General features: G+C 49.5%; 5 protein-coding genes; 4 read left to right on the top strand and 1 right to left on the bottom strand.

Moving 5' to 3' along the window:
* Positions 1-3,249: 3,249 nt before the first annotated feature.
* Positions 3,250-4,643, top strand: FFUJ_09432 (probable histidinol-phosphate transaminase; the record flags this gene model as incomplete). XM_023568667.1 has 3 exons in its annotated part: positions 3,250-3,332; positions 3,385-3,594; positions 3,620-4,643. 3 exons carry the CDS (start codon positions 3,250-3,252, stop codon positions 4,641-4,643), a joined length of 1,317 nt encoding a protein of 438 aa, XP_023435828.1.
* A 753-nt stretch (positions 4,644-5,396) lies between these two features.
* Positions 5,397-6,723, top strand: FFUJ_09433 (uncharacterized protein; the record flags this gene model as incomplete). XM_023568666.1 has 3 exons in its annotated part: positions 5,397-5,460; positions 5,547-5,642; positions 5,702-6,723. 3 exons carry the CDS (start codon positions 5,397-5,399, stop codon positions 6,721-6,723), a joined length of 1,182 nt encoding a protein of 393 aa, XP_023435827.1.
* Positions 6,724-6,876: 153 nt separating this feature from the next.
* FFUJ_09434 (related to ankyrin) lies at positions 6,877-9,943 on the bottom strand (the record flags this gene model as incomplete). XM_023568665.1 has 4 exons in its annotated part: positions 6,877-8,566; positions 8,619-9,440; positions 9,490-9,777; positions 9,834-9,943. 4 exons carry the CDS (start codon positions 9,941-9,943, stop codon positions 6,877-6,879), a joined length of 2,910 nt encoding a protein of 969 aa, XP_023435826.1.
* Positions 9,944-10,821: 878 nt separating this feature from the next.
* On the top strand, positions 10,822-12,327 carry FFUJ_09435 (related to benzoate 4-monooxygenase cytochrome P450; the record flags this gene model as incomplete). XM_023568664.1 has 2 exons in its annotated part: positions 10,822-11,789; positions 11,841-12,327. 2 exons carry the CDS (start codon positions 10,822-10,824, stop codon positions 12,325-12,327), a joined length of 1,455 nt encoding a protein of 484 aa, XP_023435825.1.
* A 1,616-nt stretch (positions 12,328-13,943) lies between these two features.
* Positions 13,944-15,290, top strand: FFUJ_09436 (related to NADH oxidase; the record flags this gene model as incomplete). Its single annotated transcript, XM_023568662.1, has 1 exon — positions 13,944-15,290. The coding sequence occupies one exon, from the start codon at positions 13,944-13,946 to the stop codon at positions 15,288-15,290; it is 1,347 nt and encodes a 448-aa protein (XP_023435824.1).
* Between the last annotated feature and the right edge of the window lie 369 nt (positions 15,291-15,659).

Raw genomic sequence — 15,659 nt, 5'->3', positions numbered from 1 at the left:
GAAACGCAATAATCAATTTTTTTTGGCATCCAAAAAGTGGTTACAAGGCATGGAGAGAAGGAAATGGGTCTAATGTTAAGACAGCATCCACCAAAGGCTCGGGTTTCCTTCTCAAACGCGTGGATCTTCCATCCACTGGCAAATAATCCTCCGTGAAGAACTCGTCTAATTCAACCACACTTGAAGACACCCGAGGAGAAGAAATGAATTCAGATGCATTAGGAGGTAGTCTTTGTTGACGTAGTATCCAGAATCATGACACAATCTCCACGCCCTCCAGACACTTTTGTTCCCTCCGGATCTGCTGTAACGAGATAGACCGAATGGCTTGGCCAGAGAGCATTAGGTGGTGCAAGGCATCGCCATGTGACCGGATGGCTGCTTTATCCACCTGTTCCTGGACCACATCGAGACTTCAAGTGGCATGCAGATCTCCGAAAGCTTCCCAAGCCTGAAGGACAGAGGTTGTTATGTGATATTTCCATGTGCCCCTCCAAAGAATCCTGGCTTGCTTTGAACCGCAGCTCACGCGATACTGGAAAAGCGCCGCCAATCCTTTTTGTCCGTTCCAGATATCCATTGTTTCTAGCCGTGGCATTCTAAGAGCTGCCGCTGTCGCCGTTTGTAGCAGAGCGCCTATCTTGGTGGAATCCTCTTCCGGCTTGAGGAGTCGGGAAGTCAATACTAGCGATGTTAGGTTGGGCCACTCCCAAGAGGGATCAATGTCGAAGAAATGACTAGCCTCTATAATGAAGGAGATCTGTTATGTGGTGGGCTACACATAGGGTTCGTTAGAGTATAAAAGGCTTTGAGTCTCTAACATAGAGTTATAAATAACCCAGGAGAGGAGAGAAAACTCATGCTCTTGACCCTAATCGCCGAAAATGCTTACTCAAATTAAATCTAAGTTAAGGAGACTCTTTATTAAGCTCATCTGGATACCCTATATTAAGGTCGGGTGTTTTCTTGCCTCCTGAGGATACAGTAGACAATTTATTACATCTAAGAGTCATCCTCAACTCCACCACAGTTGTCTGCTGAAGTCTTTGTCGTGCGGTGGAATAGAAAAACCCAAAGCTCCCTTCCATTCAACATGACTGACCGCTGCGTGGGAAAGGTCATCACCAGAAAAAAAGACACATTTGTCGGACAGTCTGTCCTCACTTGTCACTCCTTGTCCCAAACCATCGCGAGGCATACTCCCCAGTCAATCGACGCAACTCCAGTAGCTTGCAAACAGGTAAAGAAAGTTTATCATCTAAGAAAGTAAGTGTTTCTTAATAGAGTATAGGTGGCTCTTACAGTCTTCCTGAGCTGATTTTCGAAGCCATTTCGTCATAGTTATGGAGCGTTCAATGCTCTCCAGCAAGTGATTCATCCCCATTGCATTTAATTTCTCCGCGGCTTTCCGGTTTTCTTCTAGCATTTGTTCTACTTCTTGATATTTCTTCAATGCCTCGTAGAGTCGAATCGATTCGGTCCTGGGCCAGAGAGATGAGCCCAGGCTCGATGGTGATTTGGGCTGAAAGCTGGAGTTTGTCACCCAACGTATGCCGCTCTTAGGAGCTACAAGGGCTCTCAGGTTCGCCGGGATACGTGATCCCATGGCAAAACATTCAGGGGTGTTGTTAGGTGTGATGAGGAGTTAAATTGAATTGTCTGCACGGTGGCTCGGTAGGCCTCATAAATACAGCTTGGGGAAAGTTATTTCAATCTTCAAACTTCCTTATAGGGCTAAGTCGTATCAAGAATTTAGGGCTGTGCAGCTTCTTCCTTGTGTTGGTCTGAAGCTTGTTAGCCCAACCTTAAGCTTAGAGGAGGCGATGTGGCATCAAGGTTTGGCATGTTTACATGCCCAAAGGTTACTGGTCAGTATCTAAGTTTATGGAATTCCTCCAGAATGTGGCATTTAGTACACAAAAGACCATAAAATAATAAAATGATTCTCGCGATTAAGAGCCTTGCCTGGGTGTATATGCTCAATGACCTCTGAGGAAGCGGCGTTTCCTCGCCTTGCCATCAACGGTTTCCGATCGCAGGGTATTTCGCCTTTATTTAGGATAATATCTGATTGTGTCCATTAATCAATTATCTTACTCACGTGCTGTCAATTAAACCTTGAGGCATGGTTACTCTTCGCGCATGCTGTTCAGCAAATTTTACTTTGCCTGAGAATCATTCTCAGTGACGTGATGAATCACATGATGTGCTCTACAAAGATAAGACCAAAGTATTTGTCACTAATATAACGTTGTCAACGTGCCTTAGTAAGGGGTCCCGAGGTTCTGGCTTGGTTCGGCATGGAACAATCTCTGACCAATGCAAGCCAACAGGGTGTACAGGACGACCACCTCATCTTATTCAAATCGCCAACCAGCATTGTGCCTTATTTATCCGGGATGTATGTGAAAGCTGGGGTAGCACAGCATGGAATAGTCGCACACCATCCCTCCCCCTCACTTTGTCATACAAGACATTCCGAGCCTGATCCGTTCTCCAACAACGGTATTGGTCAATTTATGTTAGATGTGCCACAGCATTACATTGTCTCTATCACACCGGCTGCAGCCAGAAACACGTAGACCACGACTTGGAATGAAAGAACAAGGTATAGCATAGGGAACTAAGGTCTTTTACGATTGGCTGCGTTGGAGAGGTGAGGCTCTGCGGAGGAAACAAGACAAGGTTCTCAACCGAATCTAGCGGTGTCTCGTGCGTTCTAGATGGCGGCTCCTCCCTGGCATCGGTGAGCAGCAAAACTTGACATCTTCAATCGGAGGGACTAGAACAACGAATCAAGGGATACTTCCTTAAATTTTCCAGTATATCTGTCACTTTAAGCCAGGGTCTCTGGTTACTTGGCCTCCTGAGGCTTGGAGTGTCGCACAGAGCTTTAGGCTCTGAGTTGTGATACCACGGGGCATACAGCCTGCCTCTGATCCTTTCAGCTCGTCGCACCAAGAATCTGGTACAAGGCAGATACAAGTAGCACTATAGATTGCGACCGTCTTTCAGCCCCGACTTCTAACTTGTACAAATTGCCAATCACCTGGATGTCACCAATACGCCACTTCTCGAAGAGGCCGAACCCGGCGCCAATATGCGGTAAGAAGCCAGAGCCTGATTCTCTATACCTAGCGACCCTCCCCTAAGGATTTGGGTCACCATCCACCCGTTCCTTCGCTCCCAAGTGATTCCATACTTTTGCTACCCATCATATTCCGAAAAGGTCACCCACTCACTCCCAAGATGCGAAGAAACAGCCCATTTGACATCACAAAGTGTGCGCGGCCCAACATTCTCGCTTTGGAGCCCTACACCAGTGAGAGAGGGTACTTGACCCGCTGATATCTAATTTGACTCAGAGGTACTAAATATTTGTAGCGATTATCCGCCTGGCGCGGACATCACTCTTCTTGATGCAAATGAGAATGCATTTGGCCCGAGCATTGATTTCAGCAGAGATGGCTCAAAGCCCAACGGAAATAATGGAGAATACGCCGCTCGCAACCCGACGGGCGCAAACAAGGGTGCTGTCATTGAGCAGCCAAACGTTGACCCGAAAGGATTACAGTTGCATCGCTATCCCGACGCGTAAGTCTCAACCACCAGAATCAAGCCATTATTCTAACAATCAGACAAGTCATTCTATGCAGCTAAGGCAGAAGTTTTGCGACTTTCGTCAAGTTGAAGGCGCAAAACCTCTGACTGTACAGAACGTCTGCCTCACTGTTGGAGGTGATGAGTCCATCGACATCATCATCCGCGTCTTTTGTACCCCGGGCAAAGACAAGATTCTCATTTGTCCCCCAACCTATGGCATGTACGAAGTCAGTGCTCACGTCAACGATGTGGGTATCGTGAAGGTCAATCTTGATGTTGACAACGGCTTTGCATTGAGGCCTGATGCCATCAATGAGGCTCTATCTGCAGATCCTACTATCAAAGTGGTATTCATCTGCTCACCGGGAAATCCATCTGGGAACCTTCTCGAACGATCTGATATCGTCAAGGTCCTGGAGCATCCGACGTGGAATGGCATTGTGGTCGTTGACGAGGCGTACATCGACTTTGCGCCCAAAGAGTCCAGTTTCGTCGCTGAGGTGAACACTTGGCCCAATCTCATCGTTGCACATACCATGAGCAAAGCTTTTGGTCTCGCTGCAATCAGGCTAGGTATATCCTACTCTCAACCTCAAATTGCTCGTCTGATGAATAATGTCCGTGGACCGTACAACATGTCTGCTCCAACAGTGGCTCTAGCTAGCGCTGCACTATCCCCGGATGGACTCTGTGTCATGGAAGAGAATCGAGCCTTGATGGTTCAGCAGCGAGATCGACTTCTTCAAGAGCTTCCCAAGATTCCAGGCTTTGGCAGATTTCTCGGTGACTTCCACACGAACTTTGTATTGGCCCAGTTTCTTAACAAACCTGCGGACCAGGGTGGTGTTCCAGACAATGCTACGGCAACGGCTCTCAAAGATTCTTTGGCTACTCGAGGACCTATTCTTGTGCGAGATCGTAGCAAGCAGATTGGCTGTTCTGGATGTTTGAGAATCACAGTTGGGAACAAGGAACAGGTGGATGATCTCCTTGTACACATCCGAACTACACTCGAGGAGATGTACAAGGCTAAGCAGTAAGAGTGGTCAGGAAAATATTCGAAGTTTCTCTAGGAAGAGAAAAGCACTGAGTGCAAATTATTGGATACTCTGTGCTTTCGTTTTTGCGATCATCTAAAACCAAGTCTTGGACGTGATCTACCTCGGTGAACAATGATACTTAACCATAAAAGCCCTTCAAAAAGTATTCAAGACCCTACGTAGACATCGGGCGGGCCGAGTTCACGTTTCCTAGCACACTTAACAGCGCAGAGCCTCAGCTAACTCCAGATCGCCGATCCCCAGGTCTTCCGCCCGCACTGCAAGTCGACCACCCGGCATGCTTACGGCGGTCTCAGAACAACATGCGCCAGAGCCGTCTCGCCATTTCTCGATCGCCAGCGACATCCTCTCGGTCTGACCGAGTGCCATAACTGCAAGGCGGGACCAGAAGGCACACCACTGTTGATATTTGGCGCAAGGGATGAATCGAGAGTGGACGATCAGCGATCCTGGGGTACCTACGCAATGAATGCACCCCTCCGGAGGCGAGGGGGCCAGCCCTGTAGGGTTGGATGCGCATCACCATTCTCGGACATGTGCAGTACATGGCTGGGAGGTGGTGACACTCACGGGTTTCTCGCCAAGGTTGGATCTCACTGTCGCTGTCACTGTTCATTGCGGCTGAAGAGGAGAGTAGAGAATGCTTGATTTACCTGGTATTAAAGCTGTTGCACGACTATTGCAGCTCTCACATGAACCGTTGCGAAGCAAATACAGTCAATTTTGGTGCAAATGTCTTTAGATCATCAACCTCGCAACATTGTCATCATCGGTAGTCTTTCCTCGCCCTCGGTATGTACGTAAAAGACGAACGGCTAACAAGATCTGTAAGTGGCGGCGTGATCGGGTGCTGTACAGCCTACTACATAACCCGGCACCCAGCCTACAATCCTCAAAGAGATCAAATTACAATTCTCGAAGCATCAAGCATCGCAGCCGCTGCATCAGGCAAAGCCGGGGGTCTCATAGCGCTGTGGGGTGAGTACTTTTAAAGCTCCGAATGGCAAGGCAGATTCGTACTGACTCTTGCTACCTAGCATACCCCAGTTGCCTCGTCCCTCTCAGCTTCCAGCTCCACGCCGACCTCGCGGCCCACCACGGCGGAGAGGAGAAATGGGGCTATCGGCGGATCCACAGCGCTAGACTCGGCGCCCGGGGCCGGACGCGCTCCGGGTTAGCTTCGGCCTCGGATGCCGGCGCCAGAGGAAATATGGTCATCCCGACGGTACCAGCGGACTTGGACTGGCTGCACGTTGAGAATGTGCATAGCTATCGGTCCACGGGCACGCCGGAGAACACAGCGCAGGTGATCCCATATGAGTTCACCACGGCCATGGCAGAGTTGGCGATTGAGAAAGGCGCCAATGTTGTCTTGGGCCGGGCGACGAGCATCGATACTGTCAGCGGAGCTGCCAAGTCAGTGACTTATGTTCCAAAAGGCGACAGCGCAAGCGTCACTGTCCCAGCGACAGACGTCGTCCTTTGCGCTGGGCCGTGGACTCGAAGTCTCCTCCCAGAGGCGCCAATTGTCGGCCTTCGCCAACACTCAGTCATAATGCGCCCTACGCGACCGCGCCCGCTATCAGGCTACATGCTCTTCACGGAAATATCCCTCGCGACATCTGGTGTCCGTCGCGCGAAGCATGTCACAGCCGAGATATTCACCCGACCCAACAACACAGTCTGGGCAGCAGGCGATACCGATGACATATCGTCTTTCAACATCCCAGAGACGGCTGAGGAGGTGCTACCAGATGGAGAAACGTGCGATAATATTCTCTCACATGTAGGCGCCATTTCTGATGAGCTGTGGACCAGTGAGGTGTTGTCGCGACAGGCTTGCTACTTACCCAATGTCGAAGGCGATGTTCCAGGTCCCATTTTGGGCAGCACATCAGTCAAAAGACTATGGATCGCGTCAGGGCATAGTTGCTGGGGAATACAGAATGGCCCGGGTACTGGGAAGATCATGGCTGAGTTTGTGTACGATGGTAAAGCCATGAGTGCCGACGTGAACGAGTTGGACATCAAACACCTCGATGGAGGCGCGCAGGATTGATGGAAAATCCTCAAAGATCCTATTTCCCCAACTCTCTATATACACACTCATTATGTCGTTAAATCGTGATATCATGTTTCCCCGAAATTGGTCCAAGGGCCAGTGTCTATATACAAACCCCAATCATTTGAACAACACCGCATCTCAGCGACTTCACACTATCCTTTGAACATGAGGCGCGGATATGTCCTCTATATGCTCCGCCGTAGTCTCAAACTCAGTCTTCAGTAGCGATATTCGTCTTTCGGCACTACCGCGTTGTCTCTTCGCCTCCAAGGCCAGCACAATGTCCGCATACCCATTCCACGCCGCCCACTTCAACGCTGTATTTCCACGTCGATCTGCAGCATGGATTTGGACGTCGTCGAGAGTCGTGAGAAACTCGACCACATCTATGTGACCCTCACGCGCCGCCCATGAAAGCGGACTTTGTCCGCTGTTGTCTTTCTTGTCGGCATTGACGTCCGATCGTGACGCCAGCAGTCTGACTACAGAGGCGTGGCCATTGTGTGCCGCCCACGATAGCGGTGTGCGATTATCTGCGTCTGGTGTATCGGCACTGACGCGAGAAGTACTCAATAAATAAGCAACAACGCCGATATGACCGTTGTGAGCTGCCCATGAGAGCGGCGTTTGACTAAAGTCATCCTTTGAGTCGATGTCAACTCCAGGTGACTCAGCCAGCATCATTGTGATCTCCAGGTGCCCGTTGTAAGCGGCCCAGGATAACGGAGTCTGCCCGCTTCTGTCGCGTGACTCTTTGTCTACCTCATTTCTCGTAATTAGATATCTCACTGCACTTGCAGCACCCATCCGTGCAGCCCATGAGAGCGGCGATTGAGAGTGAGAGTCTTTTGAGTTGGCACTGACAGCTGGGCAATTGAGAAGGACCTTGAGTACATCGACATGTCCGCGCCCTGCAGCCCACGATAAGGGTGTACGACCTTGCTCATCCGCAAAGTCTGTATCCGTGTCTGTGTGCTTCATTAGCAGTTCTACGGTATCTTTGTGGCCATATTCGGCAGCGTAAGGCAGTGGTGTTCTGCCAAAGTCATCCTTGACATCTGCCTCTGCGTCGTCGTCAAGTAATTGAGACACAATCTTGGTAAGCCCAAATTGCGCAGCGATGTGAACGGCACCAATTTTTACAGGCACCTTGGCACTGTAGCCTTGGAAATGGTAACCCGCCACCATTCGCACCTGTACCGCACTAGCGATTCTCCGATCGTCTTCAAGAAACTCAAGGGCTGCCTCATTGACTTCCTCGTCGATGGCATCACGCACATGGTCGCCCCAGTTCTTAGCACAGTAGTCGAGTAGTACATGCTTATGCAAGCGATGCTCGAAAGCACTGTCACTCTCGCAGGCACCCGCGGCAAAGTCATCATACGACAGGTACGCAAGAGAGTTAAGGGCAACCTCTTTGTGGGAGTTAGGAAGCCACTTATGTCTGACTTGGTCAAGGTATTCTTGGGTTGTATAGTGCACGAGGCTGATGATGTTACTTTTCTCATCGGCAACGACAAGTCCTTCGCAAAAAGACAGCATGTCTTCAAGCTCGGGGAGATTGCACTCGTCAAGTTCTGTCTCGTCAGGCTCAATTGCCAGCGCATGTCTGAGTTCCGATGTGGTCAGAGGTCTGCGAGCAATGCTGATCCACGTGAGGACCGACTTGGCCAGGTCACGACAGCCCGGTCGCTGCGAGTCGATGCGGTCAATGGCTTCTGTGTATGCAATGTTGAGAGCCTCTTCTCCAGTGGGAAGATTCTCAAGTGCTCTGAGGACTTCCTTTCGTCGCAGCTTATCACGCAGCGAGTCAAGATGAAGTCGTGCGAGCAGAAACCTGGCTGGTAAGCATGGAAGGTTGGCCAAGGGACCGTAGGCTGCAAACTTACATTCCATCGACAGCTTTGGCAATCCCTTCAACAACCTGCTTCTGGAGAGCCGGCTTGCTCGAGATGCAGCTCGGCATCCCGGGCATTGCGTTCTCCAGCACCTGACGCACGTCTTCCTCCCGAGCACTGATCTCCAGTTCCATGCCGTTATTCAAGTAACGCCTGACACCAGCAATATTCGGCCGCGATGTCGCCAGGATATTAATATTGCGCCCTGATTGTAGTTGGAAGATTCCGTTCAAGAAGTTCGTCAAGTCACCAGCCGTCTTGGAGTACTCGTCTAGAGCATCTACCACCATGTAGACCTGTTCACGAGAGTCAATAACAGCTTGAAGTGCCTGAACAATCTCATCTAAAGATGGTCTCGTCTGGTTGTTCTTATGCCGGCGATACAAACTGCGTATAGTCGGGGGCATCTTGGGTAGTTGCTGAACAAGCTGTTTGAGCAGACTGGCCATACAATCCTGGACGCTCTGTTCATGCTGTCGCTTGTAACTGCAGTATATGAACGCGACACCAACTCTGTCCTCTGGCTCAAACCTATGCAGTAAGTCGTCAATAACAGATGCAGCAATGACGGTCTTGCCTCCACCTGGAAGACCAGGGCAGAATAGCGTGCCGCGAGTTGACTCTCGCCAATGAACATATTGCTGAGAGGTGAGGAACCATTTCCCAGTGCCTGAGTGGCGTCTGGTCAATACATCGTTATGCTGTGCTGCATTTTGTAGCGATGAGAGCCATGACGTGATCGTAGTGAACTCTTGGTCTTCGTTGAAGTCGTGAAGCCGATCAATGCCCTCCTGTACCTTGACAAGCGAGTGGCTGCGGATATGTCAGTTTGCCTCTTTCTGGGGTGAGATGAGCCACGTACCCATTTAAAGTATCGTTGATGGTGCTTAACAGGACAATATTGGAGGTTAATCGCTGTCGCATATCTTTAATGTCATCTGGTTCCCAGCGAATTCTCCTCCATGTTTTTCTTGTTTTACCATTCTTACCGTCTAGAGAGTGGTACTTGAGTAACACTGCTTGTATCTCCTCCAGTAAGCGGGTACAAACATCGACATGGTCACCAAGGGACTCGGAGAGAGCCTCTGGCAGCGCTCGCTCAGGAATAACGTCTTCAAGGTCGCGCAATACATTTGAGAGCGTTCTAACTCTGATTTCTGTGTCAGTCGAATACTCTCCACGGATACAGTCCGACAGCTGTGATACTCTTCGGATATTTGTCTGAATTGAGCTGGCGCATCAATGAACGATCTCCGAGTCTTCTGGGCCAGCTCAATCAGGTGAAGCATATCACCCACAGAGAAACCAAAACTCATAGTGTCGGATTGTGTGTGGATGCATGCAAGGCAGATTGTAATTCTGTTGCAACGTGAGAAGCGGCTAAAATGAAAGCGATGATGGGATGTAGATGTAGAGATTGTGGATATTGGGGAGGGGAATTGAATGCTTAGAGCATGGCTACAGTGAGCCTCAGGTATACAGGTGTCGTCGCAGTAGGGCCGGGTGCCTGTATTACAGGCACCTGCCAAGTAATACCTACACCGGAGGGCACTCGTAAGTTGGCGACAGGCTTACGGGCGCACATGTCCCGTATGGGACGTTTACGTACGACTGCATATTGTGTTGCATATTGTGTTGCAGTGTAAGGCTGGATGTTATTGGTCGGGTGGTGGATGACCGGTGTGCACTTGCATATCCGTGGTGTGTTACTCTACTTCGATAGATGTATAGAATCAGGCTGAGGACTTTCACCCTTTTCAAGCCTACCCAGGGGAGGAAAGAAGATTCAGGGCCTTGATCCTGAATAACAAAAAGACTGAGGCAAACTAGCACAAGTTTAGGATATCGTTACTTAATTTAGGATATATTTGCTGAGTTTATTTCGACACCCTGAAACAAGGTCTGGTGTTTTGTTGCTCCCCAAGGCAAGCCATCCGCATTACTGAGGTGCAGCACAAAGTGTCAGGCACACTTATTGGACCGAGTAACAACGTTGGACATGCCTGTAGGTACATTGAATGACACTCCTCTAGGTCATACAGACCAAAGCCGGGCGTCACCAACGCACCCCGCTTCAAGCCTCAACTCTGCCTTACAGTCATTATTAGCTGACTTCACCCTTTGTTTCATTTCACTTCGGGCTCGACCTGACGTTTCCTTTCCGCCTGCAAATCTCTCTTACCTTTCAAACATCATGGCTGTCGATACTTCTAATTATATCCAAGGCCTCGCAAGCCCCCTACACGTCAGCGCGGCTATCACTGTGGCGCTTCTGACTGCCTTTCTCTGGCGACTGTACAATGATCCCCTCAGTCACATCCCAGGCCCTCTCGTCGCCCGCTTCACCCCAATCTGGCTCTGGTGGCTCACCTGGACAGGAGTTGAATGCCGCGTCATCGACAGGCTTCACAAGAAATATGGCCCGGTTGTGAGAATCGCCCCCAATGAAGTCGACGTATCCGATGGCGCGGCTCTCAACCTCATCTACATCAAGAACGGCGGCTACATGAAAAGTCCTATCTACCGTAATTACGACGTCAATGGCTTTGAGACCATCTTCTCGGCTTTAAACCCGGCTCATCGGGCACCGAGGGCGAAAGCCGTTGCACCCATGTTCGCCCATCAACGAATCGCAAAAGGCAAACCGGACGTCGACAAAGTTCTCGATTCTTTTGTGGCTGAGATGCAACGCAGGAAGATTGAAGCAAACGGTGCCCCAGTAGATGTCCTCAACCTGTCACGCGCTCTCGCTTTGGATACAGTGACCGTGTATCTATTTGGTGAATGCTTTAACGGTATCAGTAATGGTCGCCTCCGTGTCACCGAGTTCATTAATAACTTCGTCGCTGGTGGTCGCTTCTTTTACCTACCAGGGTGGTTCTATGACTTTGTGGACGAGTGGTCTGCGAAGCTTGACAAGAAGAAGCTGCTCGTCGCCCAGAGTACTGATATGATACAAGAGTATGCTACTCGGGTGGTTGATAGAAGCGCCGTGGAAGAAAAGGACATGGAACCAGAAACATTCCAAGGTCGATTGCTGGCTGCTGGTATCTCGCGCGAGGAGGCTATAGCTCAAGTTGTTGATGTCATGTTTGCTGGTACCGACGCTGCTGGGACGACAATGGCGATTCTGTGCTGGAACTTGGCTCAGCATCCCGAGAAGTAAGTCATATGCCCCGTTACCTTTCAGAGGAGTGTTAACCCTGCTTCAAGATACGATCGCGTTTACAAGGAAGTCATCGAAAATACTGAACTTGACGCCCAATCCCTGCCTTACCTCACAGGTGTCGTCAAAGAAAGTCTACGCCTGTCCATGGCTAACCCAACCCGTTTCCCTCGTATTGTCCCTCCTGGTGGAATGCAGGTTCCCGGCCTACCTAAAATTCCAGCTGGTACCAGCGTCGGCGCCGGCGCTTTCATGCTGCACCATAACCCTGAAGTCTTTCCAAGCCCGCGTCAGTTCATGCCAGAGCGATGGTTAAATCCGTCTCAGGAGATGCTGCGCGACAGCTTCTACTTCGGAGCTGGCTCGCGGCAATGTATTGCGCGGAATCTTGCGTCTGCTGGACTTTGGTGGGCGGCCGAGGCTTTCATTCGAAGTGATGTCCTTCGGGGCGCAACGATTGTTCGGGACAAGATTGAGATTGTTGAGTGGTTTAATGCAAAGATCGTCGGCGAGAAGATCGAGGTGCATTGGTGAGTAAGGCTGGGACACACGCCTGTATATAAGACTCTATATGATGCAGCTTCAAGCTCTGCTTGGTGCACAAGGCACGAGCTTTTGTCAGGCGGCGGAAATTACTGTCGAACTTAGTATAAAATACCTTCATAAGAACACTCAAAGGTTTTGAAAACAATTATGGCCAATTTTCCGACACTTACTATAACAGACGATGTTTCAGTCACGAACTTGTAATCACCAGATGACCGAGAGCCTTGGGGAGGCAAACTAAGCCTAGGCTACGAAGATTCTAAATGATAATAAAGCAAACGATGATAGCTTTCATCTATCTTGGCCCAATTGAGTAAAGGGTTTGGGGCAGTTGATTGGTATTTACGTTACTCCTATAGCGCTTTTTTCCTTACGGCAATGATTCTCCAACACCCTACGGGGGGGGGGGGTTAAATTTCAGGACCTTGATCCTAAATGGCAAAAAGATTTAGGTTAACTTAGTATAAGTTTAGGATATATTTGCCGAGCTTGGGTTGTCTTTGCCAAGTTTAGGATACTTTTGCTGACTTTGTTCTGATACCCTGTATCAAAAGGTCTGGGCTGCGCAACCCGTAGGTCTATTGTATCTTGCCTATCACCACGCCCATCCCACCGTTGATGATGAGGATGACTTGGATATCGGAAAAGAGAAGGAGAACCGCCGTATTGCTGTCAAGACTATTCTGAAGGGTATCTTCCAAGAGGATTTCCCTACCGCTTAGATCCTCGCTTCACGCATTAGTAGAGGCGCTCTTGTCTTCAGACATACAGTAGTAGCTAAACAAAGATCTATTCTCCGGATCCCCTCTAGCTGGGTTCATCTCTTCTATCTGCAGTCTCTTGTCCACATCAATATCAAAAGGCTTGATGTTTTCCTACTCCCCGAGGGCATCGCATTGCTATTCCATTCTGTTTCATGCATGGTAGATGATCTGTCGCCTCAAACTTAATCCTTGGCGGTGAAGTGGATACAGCGGCAATCTTTGCCAGTGCATCAATGCTTGTGGGACCGTGCCTGTTCGGTGCAACAATTGCCCCGACGTATAGAACCTCGTAAAGAACTTGATACGAAACCTTGACGAGAATTAATAAGAAGATTGTGACAATTTCAAAGCGAAACGCTTCGAGGTTTCGGAACATCAAACGTGCATATAATTGACCAACATCACCAACAACTGATCCACGTTGCTCTGAATGTGGCCAATAAAAGCTTGAACACCAACCAACAACCTTTGAAAGCAACAAGCTTTGTTCTAACGCTAGCTTATAAATACGGCATAACGTTATCGGCAACGTCACAAAATATTCGATGGGCACGGCTCATATACTCCGCTGAGTAACTCGGCCGTCGGATTAGGACTAAACGATTCATGTACCGAGGCAAAGGCCCCGTCGCCAACTCCACTAGCGGACTTTTCGCTGTAACCTTGTCACGATCTTGCGGAGTGGTCTGTTCTTTTTGTTATGGTGCGAGCTTTGCATAGAATTTTATAGAGTTTATATAAAGAGTCGCTGCGCCAGGTCTAAAATAGTGATATCGCCCTACTTCTGCCTTCTCAAGAAACTTAGCAATTATTTACGATCCTTATAATTAATACTTCAAAATGGCACCTGCAAGATACGGAAACGAGGTCGTTGACCCTGCGCCTCTACTACAGCCTCTCGACTATGTTTTCGCTAAGCGACGAGCACCCAACCGCTTTCTCAAGGCAGCCATGTCTGAGAAGCTCGCCACATGGGACCCCAAGGATGTCTCTGCCAGAGGATACCCTACACCAGAGCTCATCACCCTCTACAGAAACTGGGGTGCTGGTGGCTGGGGAACCATCCTAACCAGCAACGTTATCATCGACGGCATTAACCTGGAAGCCCCCGGCAACCTCATTATCCCTGCCGATGAGCCCTTCGAGGGTCGTCGCTTTGACGGCTTCAAGGAGATGGCTACCGAGGCGAAGAAGAACGGCAGTCTTTTGGTCGCTCAGGTCTCTCATGCTGGTCGTCAGGTCGAGGACTGGGTGAACCCCCATCCCATTAGTGCCTCAGACGTTCAGCTCGTCAACTCTGGCATGTCTGGAAGGAGTTTCGCTGCTCCTCGACCTGCTACCAAGGAGGACATCGCCAACATTATCAACGGTTTCGCTCACGCCGCTGAGTTTCTCGACAAGGCTGGTTTCGACGGCATTGAGCTCCACGGTGCCCATGGCTATCTCTTGGCTCAGTTCCTCTCCCCTCGCACCAACAAGCGAACCGATGAGTACGGCGGTAGTCGTGAGAACCGAATGCGCATTGTTCTCGAGGTCTTCGCCGAGATCAAGCGTCGTGTGAGCCCCAACTTCATCGTTGGTATCAAGGCCAACTCTGTCGAGTACACCCCTGGCGGTATTGATATTGAGGATGTCAAGGCCTTTGCCGTCGCTCTCGAGAACGCCGAGGTTGATTTTATTGAGCTCTCTGGAGGAAACTATGAGAAGTTTGCCTTTGCCCACGAGCGAGAAGAGAACAAGAAGCGAGAGAACTACTTCCTTGTTCAAGCTGAGGAGATCGTCAAGGTCTTGAAGCGTGATACGAAGATCTTTTCCACCGGAGGCTTCAAGAGCATTAAGGCGATGGTTGATTCTCTTCAGATCATTGATGGTGTTGGTATCGGCCGCGCAAGTGCCCAAGAACCTAGATTTGTCGAGACACTCAAGAAGGTCTCGATTCCTGGAACAATGGAGCAAAGGTTCGACCACGATGATGTTCTCAAGCGACTTGCTGCAGCTGGAATCCAAATCTCCCAGATCGCCAATAACTTGGAACCCGTTGATTTGAGCAAGCAGGAGAATGCGGATAGTCTGTGGAATGATGTTATGCAGTACTTTCAGCAAGCTGCTCAAGATACGGAGCATAAGCTGTACAAGTGGCCTGCTCTGTCGCAGGTGGCTCATCCTTACGGAGAGTTGGATTTATGACTAGCAAAAATATGATTTAGCGAATTAGATTAGAAGGATAGCTTGTTGTATACGAATACTTAAAGCCACTTACAACTTTACTACCAGGACGTAACGCTCATAATCTTTGGAAACGCCTGTACGGAGGTCGGCAGATTTGAGTTAAGCTTCTCTCGTAAGCTTAACCCCTGACACTGGCATCGGCAGTTGTAAGACCAGGGGTAATCAATAAGGACGGTATCCTGTAGCCCTCAGAAAATAAGAAAATATGAGGCTGTAGAAGAGGATGCTAAAATAAACCCAGTAAAGATTCCCCTAAACTTAGGCTAAGTTACCTAAGTCTTTTCATCACTTAGGATAAAGGTCCTGAGTTTTCTTGCCTCGCCTAAG

The sequence above is a fragment of the Fusarium fujikuroi genome, chromosome FFUJ_chr09 (assembly GCF_900079805.1).
Source record: "Fusarium fujikuroi IMI 58289 draft genome, chromosome FFUJ_chr09".
Classification (NCBI taxonomy): Eukaryota; Fungi; Ascomycota; class Sordariomycetes; order Hypocreales; family Nectriaceae; genus Fusarium; species Fusarium fujikuroi.
Note: the sequence above shows the minus strand (reverse complement) of the source record. Positions and strands in the feature narration are given on the sequence as shown.